The sequence below is a fragment of the Protobothrops mucrosquamatus genome, unplaced genomic scaffold (genome assembly GCF_001527695.2).
Source record: "Protobothrops mucrosquamatus isolate PMUCROS unplaced genomic scaffold, P.Mucros_1.0 scaffold2681, whole genome shotgun sequence".
In the NCBI taxonomy this organism is placed as follows: Eukaryota; Metazoa; Chordata; class Lepidosauria; order Squamata; family Viperidae; genus Protobothrops; species Protobothrops mucrosquamatus.
This window is the reverse complement of record NW_015388728.1, coordinates 865-22,394: the sequence shown is the minus strand read 5'-3', so window position 1 is coordinate 22,394 and position 21,530 is coordinate 865. Positions and strand designations below refer to the sequence as shown.

Here is a 21,530-nt window from a genome sequence, read left to right as displayed (position 1 = left end):
AGTTTCTGAAACTGTTGCAACTCATCATCTTAATTCAGATTCTGACAGCTGGTTTTGGACCAACTACTGAGAAACTCCCACATTTAATTTCTCTGTTGATTGTATAATTGTAATTTTGACAAGTATTCTTTGAAGTACTTAGCTTAGATGGTATTTCAGCTTGATTAGTTGGATCAGGCTGTAAATTTTCTCTGACCCTGAACTTTTGATACTGTGTTCTTGATTATGACAGCAGAGGATTTTAGTAGAAACAAATAGCTTATGAAATTACTGTTTTGAAGGGCAAGTGTATTTAGCTGTGGAGTTTGATCTAATACCATTAATTGTATGGTCAACAAAAATAGGCAACAACAGTTGAAATATTTGCTTGTTTACACTACAGAAACTAGATTTAGAACATTGTCTTGCAAAATTAGGCAATCTGATATTTTCCAAATGCTTTAGCCTCAAGCTCTCTTCAGTCCCAATTGCTCAAGCATGGCCAATGACAAGGAATTATGGGAGCTGTGTTTCAAAATATGGGGATGGCACCAGGTTACCTAGATCTGCATTGTTCTGCCAGCATCTCATTCAAGCAAAACTAACCAATTAGGAGCTGGTGATATTCAATTTTCTTCCTCATCAAATGCCCAAGGATCTAGTCATTTGTAGGAGAGAAATGTTCTTAACAACAAACGAATCTATTGTTAATGTAATTTCTTTCTCACTTATGGTTTTTTAAAACCAGTTTCTCAGTTAATAGTATTCTTTTAAGAAGCAAAATCAGTTTTGCTTATGACACTATTATCAGGCTGTTTCTTTTCAACAGAGGATGATTAATCTTATTCTGCAATTATTGCCAAGACATATTTGCAAATTTTGTTAAAAAAAATCTATCTAGAGTTCATTAAAAAAGAACTTTCTGCTTTTGAGACTGCATATTCTTTTATCATTAAATGTTTTCAAGCTTCCGATGGCTTTAAAGTGTTGCACATCAAGTATACATTTTGATGAGCTCCACGGTACTTTTCTAGCCTGAATGCAAACTAGAACCTACCTCTATTAATTAAAGAGCCACATCTCTGTTCTATCATCATCTTATTCTTAAGTTCTGGAAAAATGTTAATAAATAGCATGCAAAAATCTAACAATCTAGAAACAATGATCACCAAAGATGTTGGTGCAAGATTATGCAGAACATCTAAATAGAAAACCAAATTCCAGTTCTTCAACTGTATTTTTTAAAAAGAAGGTAATGAACTGTGAAAACATGCATACATCCAAGTAATATTATAGCTTAGGCAAGAAATAATTTATCTATACATGCGAAACAAATGCTGAATATTTACCTGAAACTTAATCATGACTATAACAAAAATGCTGTTACCTTTCCAAGATGATTCTCTCTTCAAATGTGTTCACAAAGTACACAAAATAGAGGTTGCCTTTGTTTCTGCTTGGAATGTTTTTATCCCATTACGGTTATGTACTCAAATTTTTTTGCCAAGTTATTTCAGAAATTATAAAATAAAAGTAGCAAATAAAACTTCTACATCAATTTGTGGTTATCCATTTATGCATTTGGCACATTAAAATGCATTTGGTATGGCAAAGCAATGTGTATTGTCAACTTCAGGAATTGTATTTATTTTATTTATATACAGTATCACATTTATACCCTGCCACAGTCATAAACAGACTCTCATTAGCAATCATATTCTTGGAATTAGTAACGCCTTTAATTTTCAGAAAGAAAAGGTGACCTGAAAGTAGCAACAGCAATCATAATACATGATGATATTACAGTACTTGAAAAGTTGTCAGTTCATAACATAATCAAATCTTAAAATAAACCAAGTATTTGTGTCTTTTAAGAGAAGGGAAGTATTCAATTATTTAAATCTAATTTTACAGAAAAACATTTTCCTTCCATCACTGTTGTTTTACTTTTAGTCCTACAAATTGCAATTCTGGCAATTTTAAAAAATCCAGATATCTTTCTGTTGTCCAAGATAACATATTCATGGATACTTTCATACAAATTATGAAATATTTGAACATTTACTAGTGACAATTAAAATATCAATTATTGAATTATACAGAACAATGAAATAAGCAATTCCCTGCTGTCATGAATTACATTTTTAATATTGCTTAAAGCTATTTTATTTTTTAAAATACAATTTCATGGAACTTTGTTTTTATATATGCTAACTACAGCACGATTATTGTATGCAGAAGATGGAAACATCTGCCAAACCTATGACACTAGTTGGTGAGGATGATAGAACTGGCTGAGATGGCCAAATTGATCTGTTTGATTAGAGAAAAGATGTTTATTGCTGACTGGAAACTCCTTATGGACTTTTTGCATTAAAAGGAAAAATGAACTTATAATATATGGTTTTGACAAATTATAGAAAGAGTCATGACACAACTTTACAGAAAGAAAGAAATCTACAATTGTACTTATAATTACTTCAAAGATCAGAAGCCACTTCTAACTTTTTTCTTTCTGTTCTAGTTTTCATCCAACTTTTTTCTTTTTGCACTTTTGCTTTCTCTTTTATTTATTCCTTTTTTCCTTCTTACTCAATTTTAGTTTGCATTAATTTTTACTCATTTTAAACTTTCAATATTTCTGTATTTTAAAAAAAAAATTACAATTTCAAATGTAATGCTGTTTATATCTGCTAGTGGACCATCACTTAAATATGAGCCAGCAGTGTGCTGTAGCTGCCAAAACAGCCAATGCGATCCTAGGCTGCATTAGGAGAGGGATAGAATCAAGATCATGTGAAGTGTTAGTTTCACTTTATAATGCCTTAGTAAGACCACATTTGGAATATTGCATCCAGTTTTGGCCACGATATAAAAAAGATGTTGAATCCAATCTGGGTCAGTCACCGAGACCGGAGGTTTAATCTTCTGAGCTTTTGGACTCGTGCTGGAGCCCATCCTCAGGGAACTTCTATCAAAATGTGACCCATTCCATAGAGAGACGTTGCCTGAGGATAGGCTCCAGCACAAGTCCAAAAGATTAAACTTCTGGTCCCAGTGACCAACCTAGACTGGATCCTGCAACATTATCCTAGGACACATACATTTGTCTTCATTCGTAAAAGATGCTGAGACTCTAGAAAGAGTGCAGAGAAGAACAACAAAAATGATTAGGTCACTAGAGGCTAAAACATATGAAGAACAGTTGCTGGAATTGGGTATGTCTAGTTTAATGAACAGAAGAACTTAGGGTGACATGACAGCAGAGTTCCGATATCTCAGGGGTTGCCACAAAGAAAAGGGAGTCAAGCTATTCTCCAAAGCACCTGAGGGCAGGACAAGAAGCAATGGATGGAAACTAACCAAAAAGAGAAGCAACCTATAACTAAGGAGAAATTTCCTGACAACTAGAAAAATTAATCAGTGGAGCAGCTTGCCTTCAGAAGTTGTGGTGCTCTATCACTGGAGATCTTTAAGAAGAAATTAGACTACCATTTGTCTGAAATGGTATGGGGTCTCCTGCTTGAGCAGGGAGGTTGGATTAGAAGACCTTCAAGGTTCCTTCCAGTTGTTATTTCAAACAATTCTACCAGCCTTTAGAAGAACAGACCAATGTAATCATTTGACATTTTCAAAACCTAATATAATTTATATTGGGTTCATTATAATATATTCTAATGATCAACTCAAGGCTCTATTGAATGAAACTGAATTTCTAGATCCATGTCAATTCAGTTTTAGAGCTGCTATAGAACAGAAATCATTTTGATCACCCTGTGGGATAACCTGTAGCAGGAAAAAGATGGGGCGAGTATGACACTCTTGGTCCTCCTGGATCTCCCAGAATCTTTTGATTCTATCAACCATGGTTACCTCTTGGATAGAGTGTTAATGTTGGGATATGGGGACACCGTAGAATGGTGATTCTGCTCCTACTAGGATGGCTACTTCCAAAACATGGCCTTCAGGAGTATTCTTCAGTCTCACTGTGGTTGGGTTATGGCAGGAGTAGTCAACCTTGGCTCTTTTATGACTTGTGGACTTCAACTCCCAGAATTCCTGAGCCAGCTTAGCTGGCTCAGGAATTCTGAGAGTTGAAGTCCACGAGTCATAAAAGAGCCAAGGTTGACTACCCCTGGGTTATGGTGTTCTTCAGGAATCCATTTTATCTCCCATGCTCTTTAACATATACATGAAGCCATTGGCAAAAAGTAATTCAGGGATGCGGGTTAAAGTCCATCAACATGCAGCAAATGGGAAATAGGCCTAGGATAAATGTCAATGTTTATAATATATTTCACCAAGAGAGCATAAGTGCTGGAAATAAGGTATTTGCTTTCAGGTACGGAATTCTGCAAGGCAGGCAAATCTTATAGGAACAGCTTATATATCATGGGTTACATAAATATATGACCTCTAATAACATGGTATAGTTAAGCAGGTAACTAAAATCCATACCCAGGGATTACAATTTACAACAGACTTTCCAAACTTCTTGCTGGCAACACAAATAAGATGGAAATATTGATACTTTTTTTTCTTTGTATACAGACACAAGAAAATGTTTTATTTCTTTCACAAATGTTTGAAGGGACAGTATTCTGCTGTTTTATACCTGTACAACAATTTAATAAATCAATGATCCATAATACAGCCAAGAACCATACAGCACAATATATAAGCATTTTAAGATGAAGTTATTTAGATCTAGATTTGCTCTCTATTATTGTTCCCTATGTTAGCCTCTATCTGTTATTATTATTTTCCTTTTTTTCTTGGGAACTTCAATGGATCTTATAAAACAATGAAGGCCACTGAAAAGTATGTGCCTATTATGGATCCTCCCTATCTCAAATCATTTAAGGATAATTAGTATTTTATTTTGCACAATGAAATATTTGGATCCACAGCCATATCCTTATTAGCAAAAATGAAATTATTTTGAGTGTTTATCATTTTCATACTGAAAACTCTTTAAAAATGATACAGCTATACAATGAAGTAAATATATCAAAATTTAGCCAATGGCAAAGATGGAAACATTTGCACAGACACAAATTTCCATCTACTTATTTTTTTTGTAAAAGAAACCTAAAGAATTCATTAAAAAGAATCAGAGAAATTTTAAATACTAAGAAACTGGAGACTATATGAGTGTTCTTAATTTTAAGAGCAGCACTGTAGCAGCATGTGATTAAATGATAGACATGAAGAAATTAAAAAAAATTACCATATGAAAACAAAGTAGAAAAAGGCAACATTATGTAGGACGCCATTAAAACAATTTAATTCTGAATTTCTGATAAAAAGAGAAATGCACTTCTTTAAAGTTGGTTTTAAGATGCTGTCCTGATGTGCCACCCCTAGGTATATATTTCATTTTCTTGCCCAAAACAGAGTGTCCCTTTATTACTTCTTAATACTGGGTTTACTCAGACATGTAGAAACGATACATAAGAGCCACAATGATAGCTGCTATTGCTGGAATCACCCAGTTGGTCCATGAACTGGAAAAAAACAAAACAAAACATTATTTTCATACTATACCCATTAGTTACTAAATGTTTCAGAAGATACATTCATTTACAGGTTGTCCTCATTTAACAACTGGTTGCTTAATGACCATTTTAAGTTACAACAGCTCAAAACAAGTTACTTGTGACCTTCAAAGTTACAACTTCCCGCATTTCAGGTGCTTGGCAACCAGCTCACTTTATGACCACAGAATCCCATGATCATGTGACCATGATCTGCAACTTTTCTTCTTCCTGTTTTCCAGCAGAAAATAGCAAAGAAACACCCATCGGAGATGCCAGATTTGCTTAACTGGATTAACTTAATGACTACATGTTCATGGATTAACGTTAACGACCACGTTAACTCGTTTTACAACCCTCATAAAAGAGTCATAATATCAAGACAAGTCACACAGTGACCTGCTTAATGACTGCAGTGACTTACAACCCAAATTATGGGCCCAATTGCAGAAGTTAAGCAAGGACTACCTGTATTTTCAATAAAGCGATTTTCTGAACAGAGTAATTACCTTGTTACCACATGCTTAGGCAAGCAGCGAGACAATCTGCTTAGAAGTAAAAGTATTTACACAACAATTATTGAGTAAATATAATTAAGACTGCCTGTGTGTGTCCCAAGAGAAGGCAGACTTCCTGAGTTGAACTATATGAAATGCAAAATAAAAGTTTTTTTTTTAGTTAAAAGTAATTACAAAAGTATTCTTAGATGCAGCCTGACTTAGATATGTCTTCTGTTTAACCATCTGAGCTGTTCAGGAAGAAACAAGCCCAATAAATTCCTCTGGAATCCTACAACTGTATACCTCTCAAAACATACCCAACATATGACTCCAAAAGGATTAGTGAAACTTCAGGAGGAATAATCAATATTCATCCCTGGACTGCAGCCATAAAGGAGACTTAAAGCATGCTAGCTTTAAGTATCCTTCCTAGTTTTCGAATATGATGATACATCTTACCTGAAGATGAATTGATATACTAGATGAACCATGTGCTATGGGAACTAACTTGCTTACATAATAAAAGCAATCATAATTAAGAAATTAAGATCAATTATTACACATGAATTATTACAGACAAATTCCTGCTATAGTAACTGTTAGGAAAAAGCAATTCTGCCTACCCAATATTATCCCAATCTATTCTTAATAGAACTCGTGCTGCATTATAAAAAATATTAGAACACGGTACTATCAAATTGCAAATTGAATAAAAATTGTACCTGGCATTAGAGTCAACAGTGGTAATATAAGGGCCCTGAAAGACAAAGACATTTAGTTACAGACTTTAAATGGTTTCTAAGTTTTTCCTTCTTATAGAAAAATAGCTCATACAATGACTGAGATCGTTTTTCTGCTGGGCTTCTTCAAATTACCCCAGGTTTACTATTGTAACTTATTCTATCTATTCTGAGGTATCGTTGAATATTGGTGCTCCCTTGTTAGTTTATTCTGACTCACTGAATTCTATCGTGTATGACATGAGATCCAAACTCCACACAAACAAATTAAGTATATGAATTACACGGTGTTTTTAGGAGTTCCATTTGAAACATTTTCACCTATAAATTGATCACACAATTCTCAATGCATTCAATTTGGTTACTAAAAACATGAAACTATTGGGTTACAATATGAAAGCAGAGCAGTTAAATGATTAACATTTGTGCATTCCATTGTTCTTCAAAATGGAAAAAGCTGAAAGAGGCACTACAAGGAATGTTTGCCAATAAAGATCAATTATCCGACTTTTATTACAAAGTTTAAACGTTCACAAGGAACAAAACAATCAAAATAACCACTCGCTTTTGCTCATAAAATGTAGATAATAAAACAGATGTTTTTGGGAGGTATATATGAACATTTTGAAGTTTATTCAGTACTGACTGGTCATGACCACTTTACTGCCGAAAACTGAGGAATGTGTACATTAATTCAAAGTTTCAGCTTGCTCAATATTAACAGATTTTGGTTTGAAATCTCAATTTTCAACTGATGTGTATGTTATTGGTTTTATTAAGGCATAAGGAATTATGAATCGTCATACAAATCCATTAGCCAAGTAAATCATACAACATCAATCAATATCTGATTGCAAGATATATGCAGTTTGCTGACAGGAGAATTAGTAATAGTATTAGTATTTTTCATCAGAGAGACTGGGTAGAATAATTTTGAGCAAGTTAGTCTATGATATATATTCAGGCTGTTTTCCCCTTATCCTTTAGATTTATATTATAATCGGCTATTGGTATAATTAATTGTTAATTTGGATTATACAATTTGTATTTTGTATATTATTAAAAAGCTAACTTGATAATACTCCCAATAAAATCCTGTTATTTTCTTTATCACTATTATTTTTGGTTACTTGGATTTAACATCTTCCCTCAAAATTTTTTGCCAATTCAGAGCTCACTTTTCTGACATGTGCCCAAGCACTTTGTCTGAGATAGGCTCTATTGTTACCTTACCCGAACAACAAGGATTCAGTACAATACACCTTAATATGCACAATATTTTTTTACACTTTGCTCAATATTGTTAACTCCAAAAGGGCATAGTCCAATGAGCACCTGGCTCTGACTAACTTTTACTGAAACACACTACCTATTCTAATAATATGCCTGGTATAATGTAAGGGGAAATAGCTTTGACAATATTACCTCTACAACTTTTAGAGAAGTACAGAAACCAGGAGACTGTGAATTAAACACAAAGCCAGCTGGATGACCTTGGACCAGTCACCTTCTCTCATTCTTAAGCAGACAATGAATGGCAAGCCATTTCTGAGAAACCGCAGCAAGAAAACTGCAGGGACAGTCCAGGTGGTTACCAGGAATAAAAAAATATTCTATGTTCATAAAGTTTAGGGCTCTATCCATAATTCTTCTGAATAAATGATTTGTGGTATAGTCTTTGATGGTGCTCTGCTCAAGGTTCTCTGGAATTATTACCTAATAGACCAATTGTAATTAATTCTACATCATCAGGTAATACAAGACTGTCTCACTGAGATAATGTTAAGCCACTCATACTGATTAACACTCTAGTAACTATCCTATAGAATTTATTAAAGAGTATCTGTTCAAGTACTGATTTTCACCTAACTCTTGGAAATAATTCCTCCAGTATAATGAATAGTCAACAGCCCTCCATAATGTATAGGATGTTTCTGCTTAAACCTTTGTGCATTCTAGCCCCACCCCACCCCTCAAAAGATAAACAGACACTGCATTAGAAAATATTTGACTGGGATGGAGATAAATAAACAGTAAAGTTCTGTCAACCTCCCCAAAACTTGGGGTTCCTATAAGAAAATGTAGCCATGGTTATGTTTAGTATTTATTTAAAATGTTATAATGAAATTTAAAAAAGAAATGCTTACCGTTGGTTTTTCAACTTTTTCCCAATCATCCTGAAAGATACAAAACATTTTGTTAGAAATATATATCTAATCCATTCATGAATCACTTGGTTAACTCTTCAAGAGATAAATCATTATCTTTCCTTTAAAAATTTAGACAAGTGTTTACAGCACACACTGAACATAGTATATAGCACAGCTTGAATCACAGCAATGACCAAATGATATGCAAGGTGGTATTAAAAGAATTAACATGTACAAAATCATAGTAAAATACAGGTTTTGCAATATTTTCTACTGCCTTTGTAATGGCAAAAGCAGCAGGAACAGATATTATTTTGGAAGGTAAAGTGCTGAGATATCATTTTAATAGAGGCTGTTAAAATTAATTCTTGTATAGAATCAGGCAAGGGCTGTGTATATACCAAAGCTGTACTTTTTCAGAGAGAACCATTAATCGGCAGGAGGGCCCATTTACAAAGAATTTAGAATGAGAAATTAAAATATACATGTTTTACATATGTTAATTAATAATTTTATTTACATTTTTCATCGGAGGAGAAACTGCAGTTTTGAAATAAATTAACAGACTACAGTATTGAACCAAGGGATTAATAAACCTAACATTGCATTACCAATAGGAAGACGTTGCTCACTAATAATATCCCTTTTTTCTTTCCTGTGTCAGGTTGCTCTGTTATTTGAATTTATAATATTTCATAGTTTATTTTGAATATAAAAGTACAATATAGACCAGTGGTGACGAACCTATGGCACGGGTGCCAGAGGCGGCACTCGGAGCTCTCTCTGTGGGCACATGTGCCGTTGCTCCAGCCTTGCCTCCGCCCGTGACCCCCTCACCAGCAGCCCCCCTGGAGGAGAGTCGCCCCAGAGCGTGGCCCACACGGAGCAGCGCAGCCAAAGACATGGCAGCCTGGCAGCGTAGACAAGACTCTGCTCTCATGCCCCAATGCGCACAGTTGATGCTGCGAGGTGCGGGTATATGGTGTGGCCGGCATGGCGCTGCTGGGCTGCCTGGATGATCTGTGGTGGGCCCTGGAAGTGGTGAGTGGCCTTGTGGGCAGGCAGGGTGGAACGGAGTGGGGGCAGGGCAGGGGATGGAGCGGGGGTGGGGGCAGGGTTGTAGAGCAGGGACGGGGCCAGTTTTTGGGCACTCGGTCTCTAAAAGGTTCGCCATCACTGATAGAGACATATATTATAAAATATAATACTTCAATTATTGTACTTTAGATAAAATGCATTATACAATTGTGCCAGTTTTTGCATCCTGAAAAATACTTTGAACAATTATTATAATTCTTGATTAAGAGGCTACAATGACTGGGTAGTACAAAAATATCTGGATGAATCTAGGTTACAGAGGAATGTTTTCAACAATTCTAACTTAATAGCTTTTATTAAAGTATAAAAACTACAGGTAGTACTCGACTTACAACAATAATTGAGCCTAAACTTACTGTCGCTAAGCGATACAGTTCTTAAGTGAATTTACAATCTTTCTTGCCATAGTTGTTAAATGAATCCCTGCAATTGTTAAGTTAGTAACATGGTTTTGTTAAGTGAATCTGGTTGACGTTGTTTGTCAGAAGGTTGCAAAAGGGGATCACCTGACCCCAGGGGGCACTGCAACTACCATACCTACGAGTCAGTTGCCAAGTGTCTGAATTTTGATCATGTGATCATGGGGATGCTGCAACAGTCGTAAATACGAAAAATGGTCATGTCGCTTTTTTCAGTGCCGCTGTAAATTTGAATGAACTGTTGTTAAGTCGAGGACTACCTGTATAAGAACATTAATATCCATGCTTTTTGTACTTACTGGATGAAGCTCCCCTATAATAAACGTTTCTGACAATGTCCTGGCATCTGTAGAATGTCCAACATCTTCAAAACTTTCTGTTGCATCTCCGCCTGCTTGTTCCCTTAGGACTTCTTCACCACCAGGGTGCTGTTAAATAGAAGAAAGCATGGAGACTTCAATGTATATACTTTAGAATCAATTAGCATGGCTGTAACTTGCACTACACAAACTCCTCTATTTTGAGCATAATTTATCATTCTGATATTTTTAATGCACAATCTGAAAAAAAAGTTCATTTTTCCCTGTTCACTAATCAACTTTGATCTTTTTTCATAGTTCTAATACCATAGTATTATAACTCCTATAATTAAATAAAGTTAAATATCCGTTTAACCAAGCCATTATTTAGTCTCCAGATTTATTTATTCAATTGTGTCCACTGCAATTAAGGAGGATCTTGGTGGTTTACAATTCATCTGTTAAAAACAAAAACAAAATTTCCGCAGTCCAATAAATAAAAATAACAGTAACAAGATAAGGCAACATAATAAAACCTCCATAATATACAGATAAAATGAAGATAAGCAGACTGCAGTTAATACATAAGCAATTACAAAGCAAATAAAATCAATCACAATACTTCATATTCCTAGTGCTTTATTGAATCATTCTGTTTTTAATAACTTGCAGAAAATTAGCAATGTCGAACCTGGGTGAAGTTATTCTAGAACAGGGGCAAAACAACAGAAAAGTAGTTTCTGTGTGCTTCTGTCCCCTTTACTTCAGAGAGAAGTAAATTAGCATTTTCTCATTAACAGATTTTCCTAGCATATATTACTTAGACGGCTCCTAACTGTAGTTGAAGATCATCCTGCAAGTATCTCAGTAAAAAACCACGTAGAGAATAAATGTTAAAACTAACATAATGAACTGTGTTGAGTATTTGGATGCATATGAATATGTGGGTCCCAGAGCACAGAATTCACATACTCAAGCTGATCTGTACCAGCACACAAACAGATGCTACATTGTGCGTCAACAGTATTTTCCAGATGGTCTTCAAAGTGCAAATAAAATAATAAATAAAATAAAATAAAATGTAGTTAAAATATTCGCAGAGAAATTCTTAAGCAATTCTCAAAGTATGATCCACTGTCTGTTTCCAGCATTCATCAAAAATGCATTTGCTAAAAACAATATCCCTGGGAGGAAATCAAAATCACATGTTCATAAACAGCTCAACAGGAAAAAAAACTGTCTTGGCTCAGCAAATGTGTATCTGCAGTATAAATGGGCAGCCATTAGCTCAGGGTAGGAATTATGTTCCTATTTTATATAAAGACAAATATATTTGAGTTGTTGCTGTATGTACCGTAAGAGTTAAGAATTAGTTTCTTAGAGCAGAGCTATCAACAACTAACAGTAATCCAGCTGCAAAGTCCAAAAGAACAAGGCAAAAAAGTATATTAAACTGTGTGAAGAATAGGAAATTAAGCCAATGAGCGAAAGAAAGCTCAAAATTATAACCAATACACACATAATCTCTACATTCCATAGCATGGTCTATGCTTGTTGTATTTTATATACAACAGAAGCCTCTTGGAACAAAATTCCATTTACTTATGGAAAAACCAGCCAATTGCATTGCATGGATTTTCACCTATAGGTAGTCCTCAGTTAACAATAATTCAGATTGGAATTTCAGTACTAAACAATACAGTTATAAAGGACAATGACACGTAACCATATCACTAACTGACCAAAATCCCAGCAGCTCTCTGCTGCCATTAATCAAATCCCACTGGTTGTTAGACCCATCCTGATCCAAGTCATTCTCAGCTTGGTCCCTCCCAGCTCAGAGCCTGAGTAAGGTAAGAGACTGTTTCCTTTTGAACTCCACTCACCTGCCTACCTCCTTCCCATCTCTGTCCTTTTGGCTGCTGCATACCCCCCTGCCACCAGCTGCCTCCACTGTCCAGCCTTACCCCTTACACTGCTGTACCAGCTAGAGCAGACATGTCAAACACAAGGCCCGAGGGCTGGATGCGGCCCGCAAAGTGGTTTTATGTGGCCCGCGAAGCCATCCTGGAAACAGTGAGGGAACGGCCCCCGCCGGGAGCCAATGTACAATTTTGTGGTGGCCATCTATGCTGAAACGCATTCAGTCTTAGCTCCACAAGGCCATCTGGAAACAGCAAGGAACCAGCATGCAACCCCTGGGTGCATGCTGGGGAGGTGTCACCCTTTGTGAGGAATGAAGAAATGGACCATTCCTTGGCGCTTGCCCCGGTCCCACCCCCTTCTGCCAGACACCCTCAGATCTGTCCCACTCCTGCCCAGGCCCACAGGAACCCTTGACGTGAACGATGTAGAGCTGGCCATGCCCACCCAGTAGGCCACACCCACCCTGGCCACACACACCCCACACCCCCAAGGGCAACCGCAATGCTGATGCGGCCCTCAATGAAATTGAGTTTGACACCCCTGAGCTAGATGCTTCTTGTGCCAGTGCAGCAGGGATTTCTCTTGTGCCTCACCCAAACTTCTGTTTGTTCATCAGACAGGATCTCTGTTTGAGCTCCATCCCGGGCCTTCTGCAAAAGAAGCTTGGTGCACAAAAGAAGACCCTGGCTAGAAGGGTTCTTCTGCAGTCAAGCATCCTAGCCATTTTTTTCCGTAACAGGCATCTTTTACAAAAGAAGGACATAAATATAGGCCCTTGTTGGTACACCGAGGTCCTGGATGGAGCAAGAATCCCCTTGTGCATCAGTGTGACTGGATTTCAGGAACCCCTGCTTTTGAGGATCTTCCCTCTCTTGTAATAGGTGGAGTTGCGCTGTCCCAGATAGATCCTGTGAATTATCTGGGAGTCTTCCTGGACTCATGGCTCCTGCTTAAAGCCTTTGCACAGCTTTGCACTGTGCTCTGATCACAGTCACTCGTGCCTTAAGTCACTTCCCAACTGGATTACTATGATGTGCTCTACATGGGGCTGCCCTTGAAGAGTATTTGGAAGCTTCAGCTGGTGCAAAATGCAATGGGGCGACAGTTTTAGGTGGCACCTCTGCTCTGCATCTCTGTATATGTATGCTCCAGGCTGCAATTTAAGCCCTTCATGGTCTGGGGCCATGTTTCTTATGGGCCTGTCCCTGCCTAGTGATGTCTACTGTTACGTTGTTTTTTCCAGGTCATAAGAGGCATGTAGAGGACAACTCCTAGAATATATAGTTTACCTGAATTACAGACTTCCTTCTGCTCCAATGAATCTGAGGCTGCATGAACAATGGCCATAATGATGGAAAATGCAGGAGGACATACTATGACATATCAGGAGGATAGCTGTCATAAGGAAAGCCATGTGAGATCTCATCGATGTCAATCTAGGGTTGGGTAATCGAAGGTGGATACAGATGAGAACTCTTTGAGGGAGATAGGTGGTTCATAAATGTGAAAAACAAACGGTAGCATAACACCTTTGTATAGACACATATCATAGTTAAAAACCTCTCGTCTCTCATGAAATCCCACCTGCACTGCCCTCTCCAAATATTAATATTAAGTGCAATCTTTGCCTACTGGAAAACTATTCAGTTCTGAATATTGCTATAATCCAATTTTCAAGTATAGAAAATCTCTTAACATAAATAGGTAGTTTCAAACTGTTCGGGTCAAAGAATTAACAGTACCTCAAATCCATAATAAGATACCTTGTTTTTATTCTGTTCTTATAGTTTTTGGATGCTTTTTATAATTAATCACTAGTTTTATGCATTTATTTACTGATTTAGTTTTGTTGTATGCTGCCCAGAGTCCCTTTTGGTGAGATGGGCAGCTTCATCAATTAGACAAAATAAAATATTCTATAAAATCTAAAAAAATATTTGTGTTCCTAACAGTAATCACTATATGTGAATTTTCAAAAGGTTATTTTTTTCCTAAACAAAATATTCAGGTTTAGAAAGCATAAAATGCTTACACACAATGACTAAGCAAATGTACAGATTAAAGATTATGTCTGGTCACTCCATTCAAAAAAGGTTAAGGGAGGGCATCCAAAGAAATTACACAAGACTGACATGCAAATATGAGAGGCAAATTCTGCCCTTGAATCAGTTCTGATAATGAAACACTCAAGAGAATGAAGCAACAGAGTTAAGGATAAAAAACAACCCAGACAGTGCTTTAAGGCTTACTCTTAACCAACTGAATCCAGAAAACAAGTTAGTTTACGTAAGTTTACTTGAACATTTCAGAACCAATAGTCATGAATGTCAAACACTCAATAGCTACTGCATTAATAAACACAGGCTTTTATTTTACTAAAAGACTGAGAAAAGAAACTAAGAACATATTTGCTCCATATTCAAATCCCTCTTATACAGAGATTTTTTTAGAAAAAATCTACTTTTTAATGGATCTAAAATTAATACAATTATGTAATATTTTGCTCTACAAGTAAATAGTAAACATGTACTGTGCTGTTATACTGAATGTGCAGAAATATCAAAAGTTAGTACAATTAACTTAGGCATTCAATAGGCTTTAGATGGAAATCGCTGGGGCTAAATTTAAAAAAACAAGTGGAAATAATTAAGTGTACACTAGAATTTTGTCCTCCTTTAGGATGAACTATATACCAGCTTTCCCAAATTGTACTCTCAATGTATTGATCCCAGTAAGGCAAAGTAGACATCTAGTAAGATCTATGACATAACTATATGTTCCATGGGGAAAAAGTCATTAAAAACAGCCATATATGTAAATTCTCACATAGATTAAAAATACAATTATTTTCTTTACTCAAAATATTTTCTACAATCACTCACCCCATATACTTAGAGAGTATTTTTCTTCATAAGATAAATTACATTTTCAAAATTAATACACACTTGAGCTATCCATTCAAGCCGTATTACACTAGAGAGTTGTATAATGATTGGTAGTGATGAGAAAAACTATTTCATGGTTGTTAAAAGCAGTAAGAAACCTGGAATCTACCTGGCCCTATCTGACCCAGCCTTTTCTATGGTATTATCAATATATGTAGGAGAACTGCCAGAATTCCCCAGCCTTGGAAGGAACTTGGAAGTTTCCCCAGCCTTGGAAGATTAGAAAGCCAAGTTTAACATTTTGTTCAGAAAAAAAAAAGCTGACACCAGATTCAAAGATTGCATTTTGGCGGCTGTCCCCCATCCCCCCCCAATGCAAACTCCAAAGTCAGTTCAAAAAGATTTGGAAACTAAATTGGAGTTTTTAACATGACAGAATGGAGGGAAACACTTAAGTATATGGGAAATAAACAAATCAACTGCACTGAATTAAAGATTACATTTTCTCAGGCCACCCTCACTTTGGAATGCAGCCACTAACTCAAGAACCAAATGCAACCTTTGGCCTAAAAAAAACACTTGTGCATTCAAGCCTCAACACATGGTTTGCAATGTGGTACGTTCTTTAGAAATGATTTAAAAGAAATCCTTTTACCCTCATGCTGGAGCAGAATCTTTTATTTGAAAAATCCTGGACTTTTACAGTTCTACGTCAGCCCAGAAAAAAAAGGTATTACTTTGAAGAATTGTATTAATCTTGAAGAGTGGATCCCTTAAAGCAGGGGTTCCCCAACCCATGGACCAGTACCGGGCCGTGGCATACCAGCAACCGGTCTACACAAACAAGCAAAGCCCCATCCATGGGATGCAGGCAGCACCCAAAACCACGCACCCTCTGGTCCACGGAAAAACCTCTCTCCACGGAACTGGTCCCTGGTGCCCAAAAGGTTGGGGATCTCTGCCTTAAAGCACCAGTATCTTTCTCTGAGGTTCTGGAAATGCCTGAAAAAAACTTGACTGGCTTTAATAAACTGCAAAGACATGCTCTACTCATCCAAGATTTGAACCATTTTCTCAGTTGCAAAATGTACATGGTCCTAATCAATTGTTTAAGTTATTAAAGAAACTGCAAAGTTTCTTTGAGCTGAGCTCAGATAATATATTAAATAAAAATCAAGGAATAATGTAGATTAGAACCAATGTATCATTAACTGTTGATTTCTTTATAGCATTTATATACTGCTAACTTCACAGTGATTCATGGCAATAAGTTTTCAAATAAACAATTGATTAAAGCATGCCTTTAACCCAATAATAGCATCCAGTAAGGGATTTCATATTGCTTCTCGGGTTAATTTGTTTTGAATATAATCTGAAGGAGACGACAAGACTCATAACCTTAACCTAGAACAGAAATCCTGGATTTAAATGCAGAAAAGGATTTTCTTGAGAGACCTGCTAATATACTGCTCAAAAAAATAAAGGGAACGCAAACTCCTTCAGTTCCATGTTAAAATGTTCCCTTTATTTTTTTGAGCAGTATATATATATATACAGTATAAGCCAAAGGTACTCTAGGAGGATGCAACCTTGAAAGTTCTTCAAAATTACTATAACACTGTGAATTTTAATATGATAAAAGAGCAAATGACTAAACATACTGGGGATTAAACCTATTTAAATGCATTTAGCATACATTTTATTTGGAGTTACTATGCATTAAAATTAAATTACATTTTTATCGTCCATGATTATGACATTTTTGAAAGGCCAAATGTACTGTTATATTATATGACAGGATCTAAAAACCAGCAAGATGGTATCCTGTATACTTTTTACTCAAATTCACCCAGTTTGTCCCAACCTTTCCCCTACATATCTTATATGGAATAACAGAGATTTCAAAGGTAAACATTTCTCTTTGGCAACCATCTAACAAAAAAAAAAAAAGAAATCCAATGGATTGAGTTATACATAGACTGTATCATCTAAAATCTGCACATAAAGAGGAATGCCAACAGTTTCCAAAGATGCTGTTCCCTGAAAATTCTATTGTACCTAGATTTGTGTGGAAGATTTTCAGTATATTAGTATTACCCACAACATAGTTCTGGAATACAGGTAGTCTTCAACTTACAACAGTTCATTTGGTGACTTTTCAAAGTTACAACAGCACTGAAAAATGCTGTTGTAACTGTTACGACTGTTGCAGCATTCCCATGCACACATGATGAAAATTCAGATGCTTGGCAACTGGTTCATATCTTGGACAGTTGCAGTGACTTCTGACAAGCAAAGTCAATGGGGGAGCCAGATTGACTAACCTGTTACTAACTTAACAGCTGCAATGATTCACTTAACTGTGGAAAGGTCGTAAAATGGGGCAACACTCACTTAACAAAACTAACTTAGCAACATACATTTTCAGTTCAATTGTGGTCGCTGAGGACTACCTCTAATAATATGGCTATTATTCCATACGTACTGATATATGCACCTGTGGATTCACAATATGTGATGCCAAAGCTGCAGTCTTTGAAACAAAATTATTCCATTCCTTCTTAACACTGCCATTAAACTGATCCATCTCAGCATTCATTTCTATGTTCTATTTTATTTGGCCTGGCCCCCAAACACCATAACAACTACCATAACCATGCTTCTTTCCCCAACCCAGATAAACTAAACAGAATTTCAGTTTAACTCAGCAAACCCAGAACACAGTCCCTGAAAAATGGCACCATTAAGTATGCAGCATAAACTAATCTTGTCACAATACCTACTAATATTATCATACCCCAGCCCAGAAGATAAGAGAATTGAGAATATCGTTCAATTTACATGAATGAAAATATAGGCTTACTTTGTATCTCTCGTTATTGGATAACCTAACCTGGAAGCATACTTATATTATTCTTGTCTTTGGGAAATTATTTGTATTTATTTTAGGAATAATTATTTCTGCTTTTGCATCAAAACTATTATTTCACATTTCCAGAGAATTCAATATATTTTTAGAAATATATTTCATAGATATAATACACTTAACTACTGAAAAGTTCCAAAACTTTAAGAAACCTTATCAACAAAAATTAAAAATTTGATTTCCTATGACCTATGTTATATACCCAGTCCAAGATAAAAGCAAATGAGATTAAGTTTCAAGATAATCTTTTCTCTACTGTGAAACCTATTTGGCCAAGATTAGATTGAAATATGTTAGCAATTGTGTAGGTTTCTATATATTAAGTATTAGGTAAGCAACATGTATAATGCCACTGGCTTATTAATCTTTACATATGTTAAATGTTCCTATTAGTATTGCAATTTGAGAGATAAAAGGATATACAAACAAAATCTAAGCAATACAATAGTTTATACCAGGTAAAAAGAGATGTCATCCATATTCATTTGCTGTACTTACCCAACATATATAACTTAACCTTGTAATTTATAGCTAGGTAGGTAGTATAAACAAAAACAAAATATTTACAGATTATACCTGCAGATATTCACATATAGGCAAATACATTTCAACAGAATGAAATAGCTTGAGAGCTATATCTACTCTTGAACATTTGGATAAATGGTATGTTTGTCCAGCCTGAGTCTTGTTATGCATTTTAGATTCATAATCACAATTATCATTTTCCCAATCTCCATCTTCCAGTATCTCTCTGCTCTAATCATTAGAAATCATATGCTTGTTACTGAAAAATGATGACTTGTCCTTAATCTTTCTTCATTACAAGAAAGACATTAGTCAACCATTTATCTATGAATATCTGGTAGGGGAAAGGTGCATTACTTAACAGAAGCAAACAAAGGATTCCATTTCATCATAGCAAATCCTAGAACCTCAGCAAACTTGTTTTTCTAAATTATATCAAACTGGCTCTTTCTGCAGTTATCACTTTTATTCCACAAATATGCCTCAGTGTTAATTTCAAATAAACAATATAATCCATTGGTTATAAAATGCCGTATTATTTTTTTTTTACAACGCAAGTACCTGGATGAACTTAAAGCAGCCACTACTAGACTGATGTAACAGTTTCCTAACTTCCCAACTGAAGTTAAAGGTTGTGTCAGTTTGAACCTTGGCACAGGCAAAGCACGCCAACTCTTAGCGAACACTGTTCAATAAGCATGCAGGATCCTGAAAACCTCCCAAACCTAAACGGTTCCAACGTTAATTATTTCCTGCAACTTATCAGCACACAATAGCGGGCACAATCCTCTCCCTCTCCTAATTTCCCAGCTCTTATATACTCACTTCTTCTAAAAACTTTGAGACATCGTATATACGACGGTTTATAATAATCCAAGTACTCTGGCTATGATTATGCTTCTGGATTTCCTCGAACTTGTAATAGCAACCCCGCCACGGTTCTTTCTCGGACTTGTCGCCGCTGGTCTTCGTCATCGCCGCTTCGTTCGGTCCCCTTTTCGCCTTTTGCAATGCAGACTCAAGACTTCCACGCGAAGTCCAGGAGCAGCAGCAGCAGCAGCAGCAGCAAGCAGCCCGGCGGAACTGAACTGCGCAGTGACCTATGAGCCTCTCACCTCACGCAAGCGCAGATAAAGTCTTTACGTGAGCAACCCTTAAACTGCACGCGCCACCCTCTGCTTGAGAGGAGGGGAGAAAGAAACGGGAGGGGGGGGGAAATCGCTTTTGTTGGCTTCTGATTGGCTGACCGACTGCTGCTGGGTCGGTTTTCTGAATCAACGCTCCGGGATTCCAAGAAACTCTGCTTTCTTACGCTCGAAGGGGAGCAGCGGGGGGGAAAAAAAATCAACGAAAGTAAACATAGAGATAAAACCGTGAAAAGTGCAGAGTAGACCGACATCACAGAAAACGGAACACGGTGATGCGAATTGTAAATTGTGCCCTCGGATAAAATGCTTCAACTGTCGGTTTTATTTGTTATCGAATGGCATTATTTATTTCTATTGTTGCAAACTGTTTTGCAGGTTTGATGTAAAGCAGATGGAAAACTGTTCAATGGGCATTTATGGTGCGTTAAAGGACATTCAAAGAAGTAGCATTGTTGTCCACAAAAGATTATCGCCAATAAAGTAATTTTTACTGAGGTGTATGATTCTTTATATTATTTCTAGTTGGTTTAATTTAGCCTGTTCAAAGCTGATGTAAATTTGTGGTTTTACTCTAAACGGGTAGAGCCTTTCTCATACATCATTGAAACTTTGGTGTCCACGTTGAACACCAATAGTAGCGTAGAAACTAAAGAATATAGTTATCTCTGTTATTTACTTATTTATATGACTCCCATCTCGTTAACAAGTGACTCTGGACAGCTTACTTGATACTTTCCAACACGTTTATATGACAAATATCTCACCATGGTTAGAATCTCTATGGATAATCTTTAATTTCTTTAAACCAATTATTCACCTGCACTTTCCTGATCCTTTACTGCAATGTAAATAACGATTTTGAAATGCACAAAGACCAATAATGACTTGGGCCTTAATATCTTCTCAAAGACAACTTTTTAAAGCAGCAAATTCTCAGATAACAGACTTGGTTTTCAAGAATAATAAATCAGACAAAACATTCCGGCACAAGGAAAAATGGAAGACAAAAAGATGCAAAATCTGGATTCACTAGGTATTTTGAATGTTTCCAGTACCAATCCCACTTTTTAGATGGGCTAGCCAGGTGAATGAAATGGGATGAGAAACCCCATTTATAAAACCTGAAGTATAAGTTCAGTGTAACTTTATTGGGGGACAGTAGAAAGTTTACAGTTTCAAACTTGGGGGACACATTTGTGACATTTTACCACAGTTAACAGTTGAAAGAGCCTGCTCAACCTGTAGTTATGTCTTTGCAAAATACCTAACATTGTTTAGCCCTGTATTTTTGAATTATATAGGACACACACCTACAATTTTGAATTTACTGGAAGTATCCCGCTTTGTATGTGTTACAGAGATTTTTCTGAAATCCCCATAATTCAGTCACTATGATCA

General features: G+C 36.2%; 1 protein-coding gene across 1 annotated transcript; it reads right to left on the bottom strand.

Moving 5' to 3' along the window:
• Window positions 1-4,122: 4,122 nt before the first annotated feature.
• Window positions 4,123-20,049, bottom strand: LOC107296189 (cytochrome b5). Its single transcript, XM_015825537.1, has 5 exons — window positions 19,810-20,049; window positions 10,723-10,851; window positions 8,904-8,933; window positions 6,739-6,773; window positions 4,123-5,486 (listed from the first exon to the last, which is right to left on the bottom strand). Exons 1-5 carry the CDS (start codon window positions 19,957-19,959, stop codon window positions 5,408-5,410), a joined length of 423 nt encoding a protein of 140 aa, XP_015681023.1. The 5' UTR covers window positions 19,960-20,049; the 3' UTR covers window positions 4,123-5,407.
• Window positions 20,050-21,530: the final 1,481 nt, after the last annotated feature.

Excerpts from the sequence above, each read along its gene's own strand:
- LOC107296189 (XM_015825537.1), bottom strand. The coding sequence starts at position 19,959 with ATGACGAAGACCAGCGGCGACAAGTCCGAGAAAGAACCGTGGCGGGGT. Across the intron at positions 10,852-19,809 it reads TCTCAAAGTTTTTAGAAGAA|CACCCTGGTGGTGAAGAAGT; the intron begins GTGAGTATATAA and ends TCTATTTAACAG. Across the intron at positions 6,774-8,903 it reads AAAAAGTTGAAAAACCAACG|GGCCCTTATATTACCACTGT; the intron begins GTAAGCATTTCT and ends TTTGTCTTTCAG.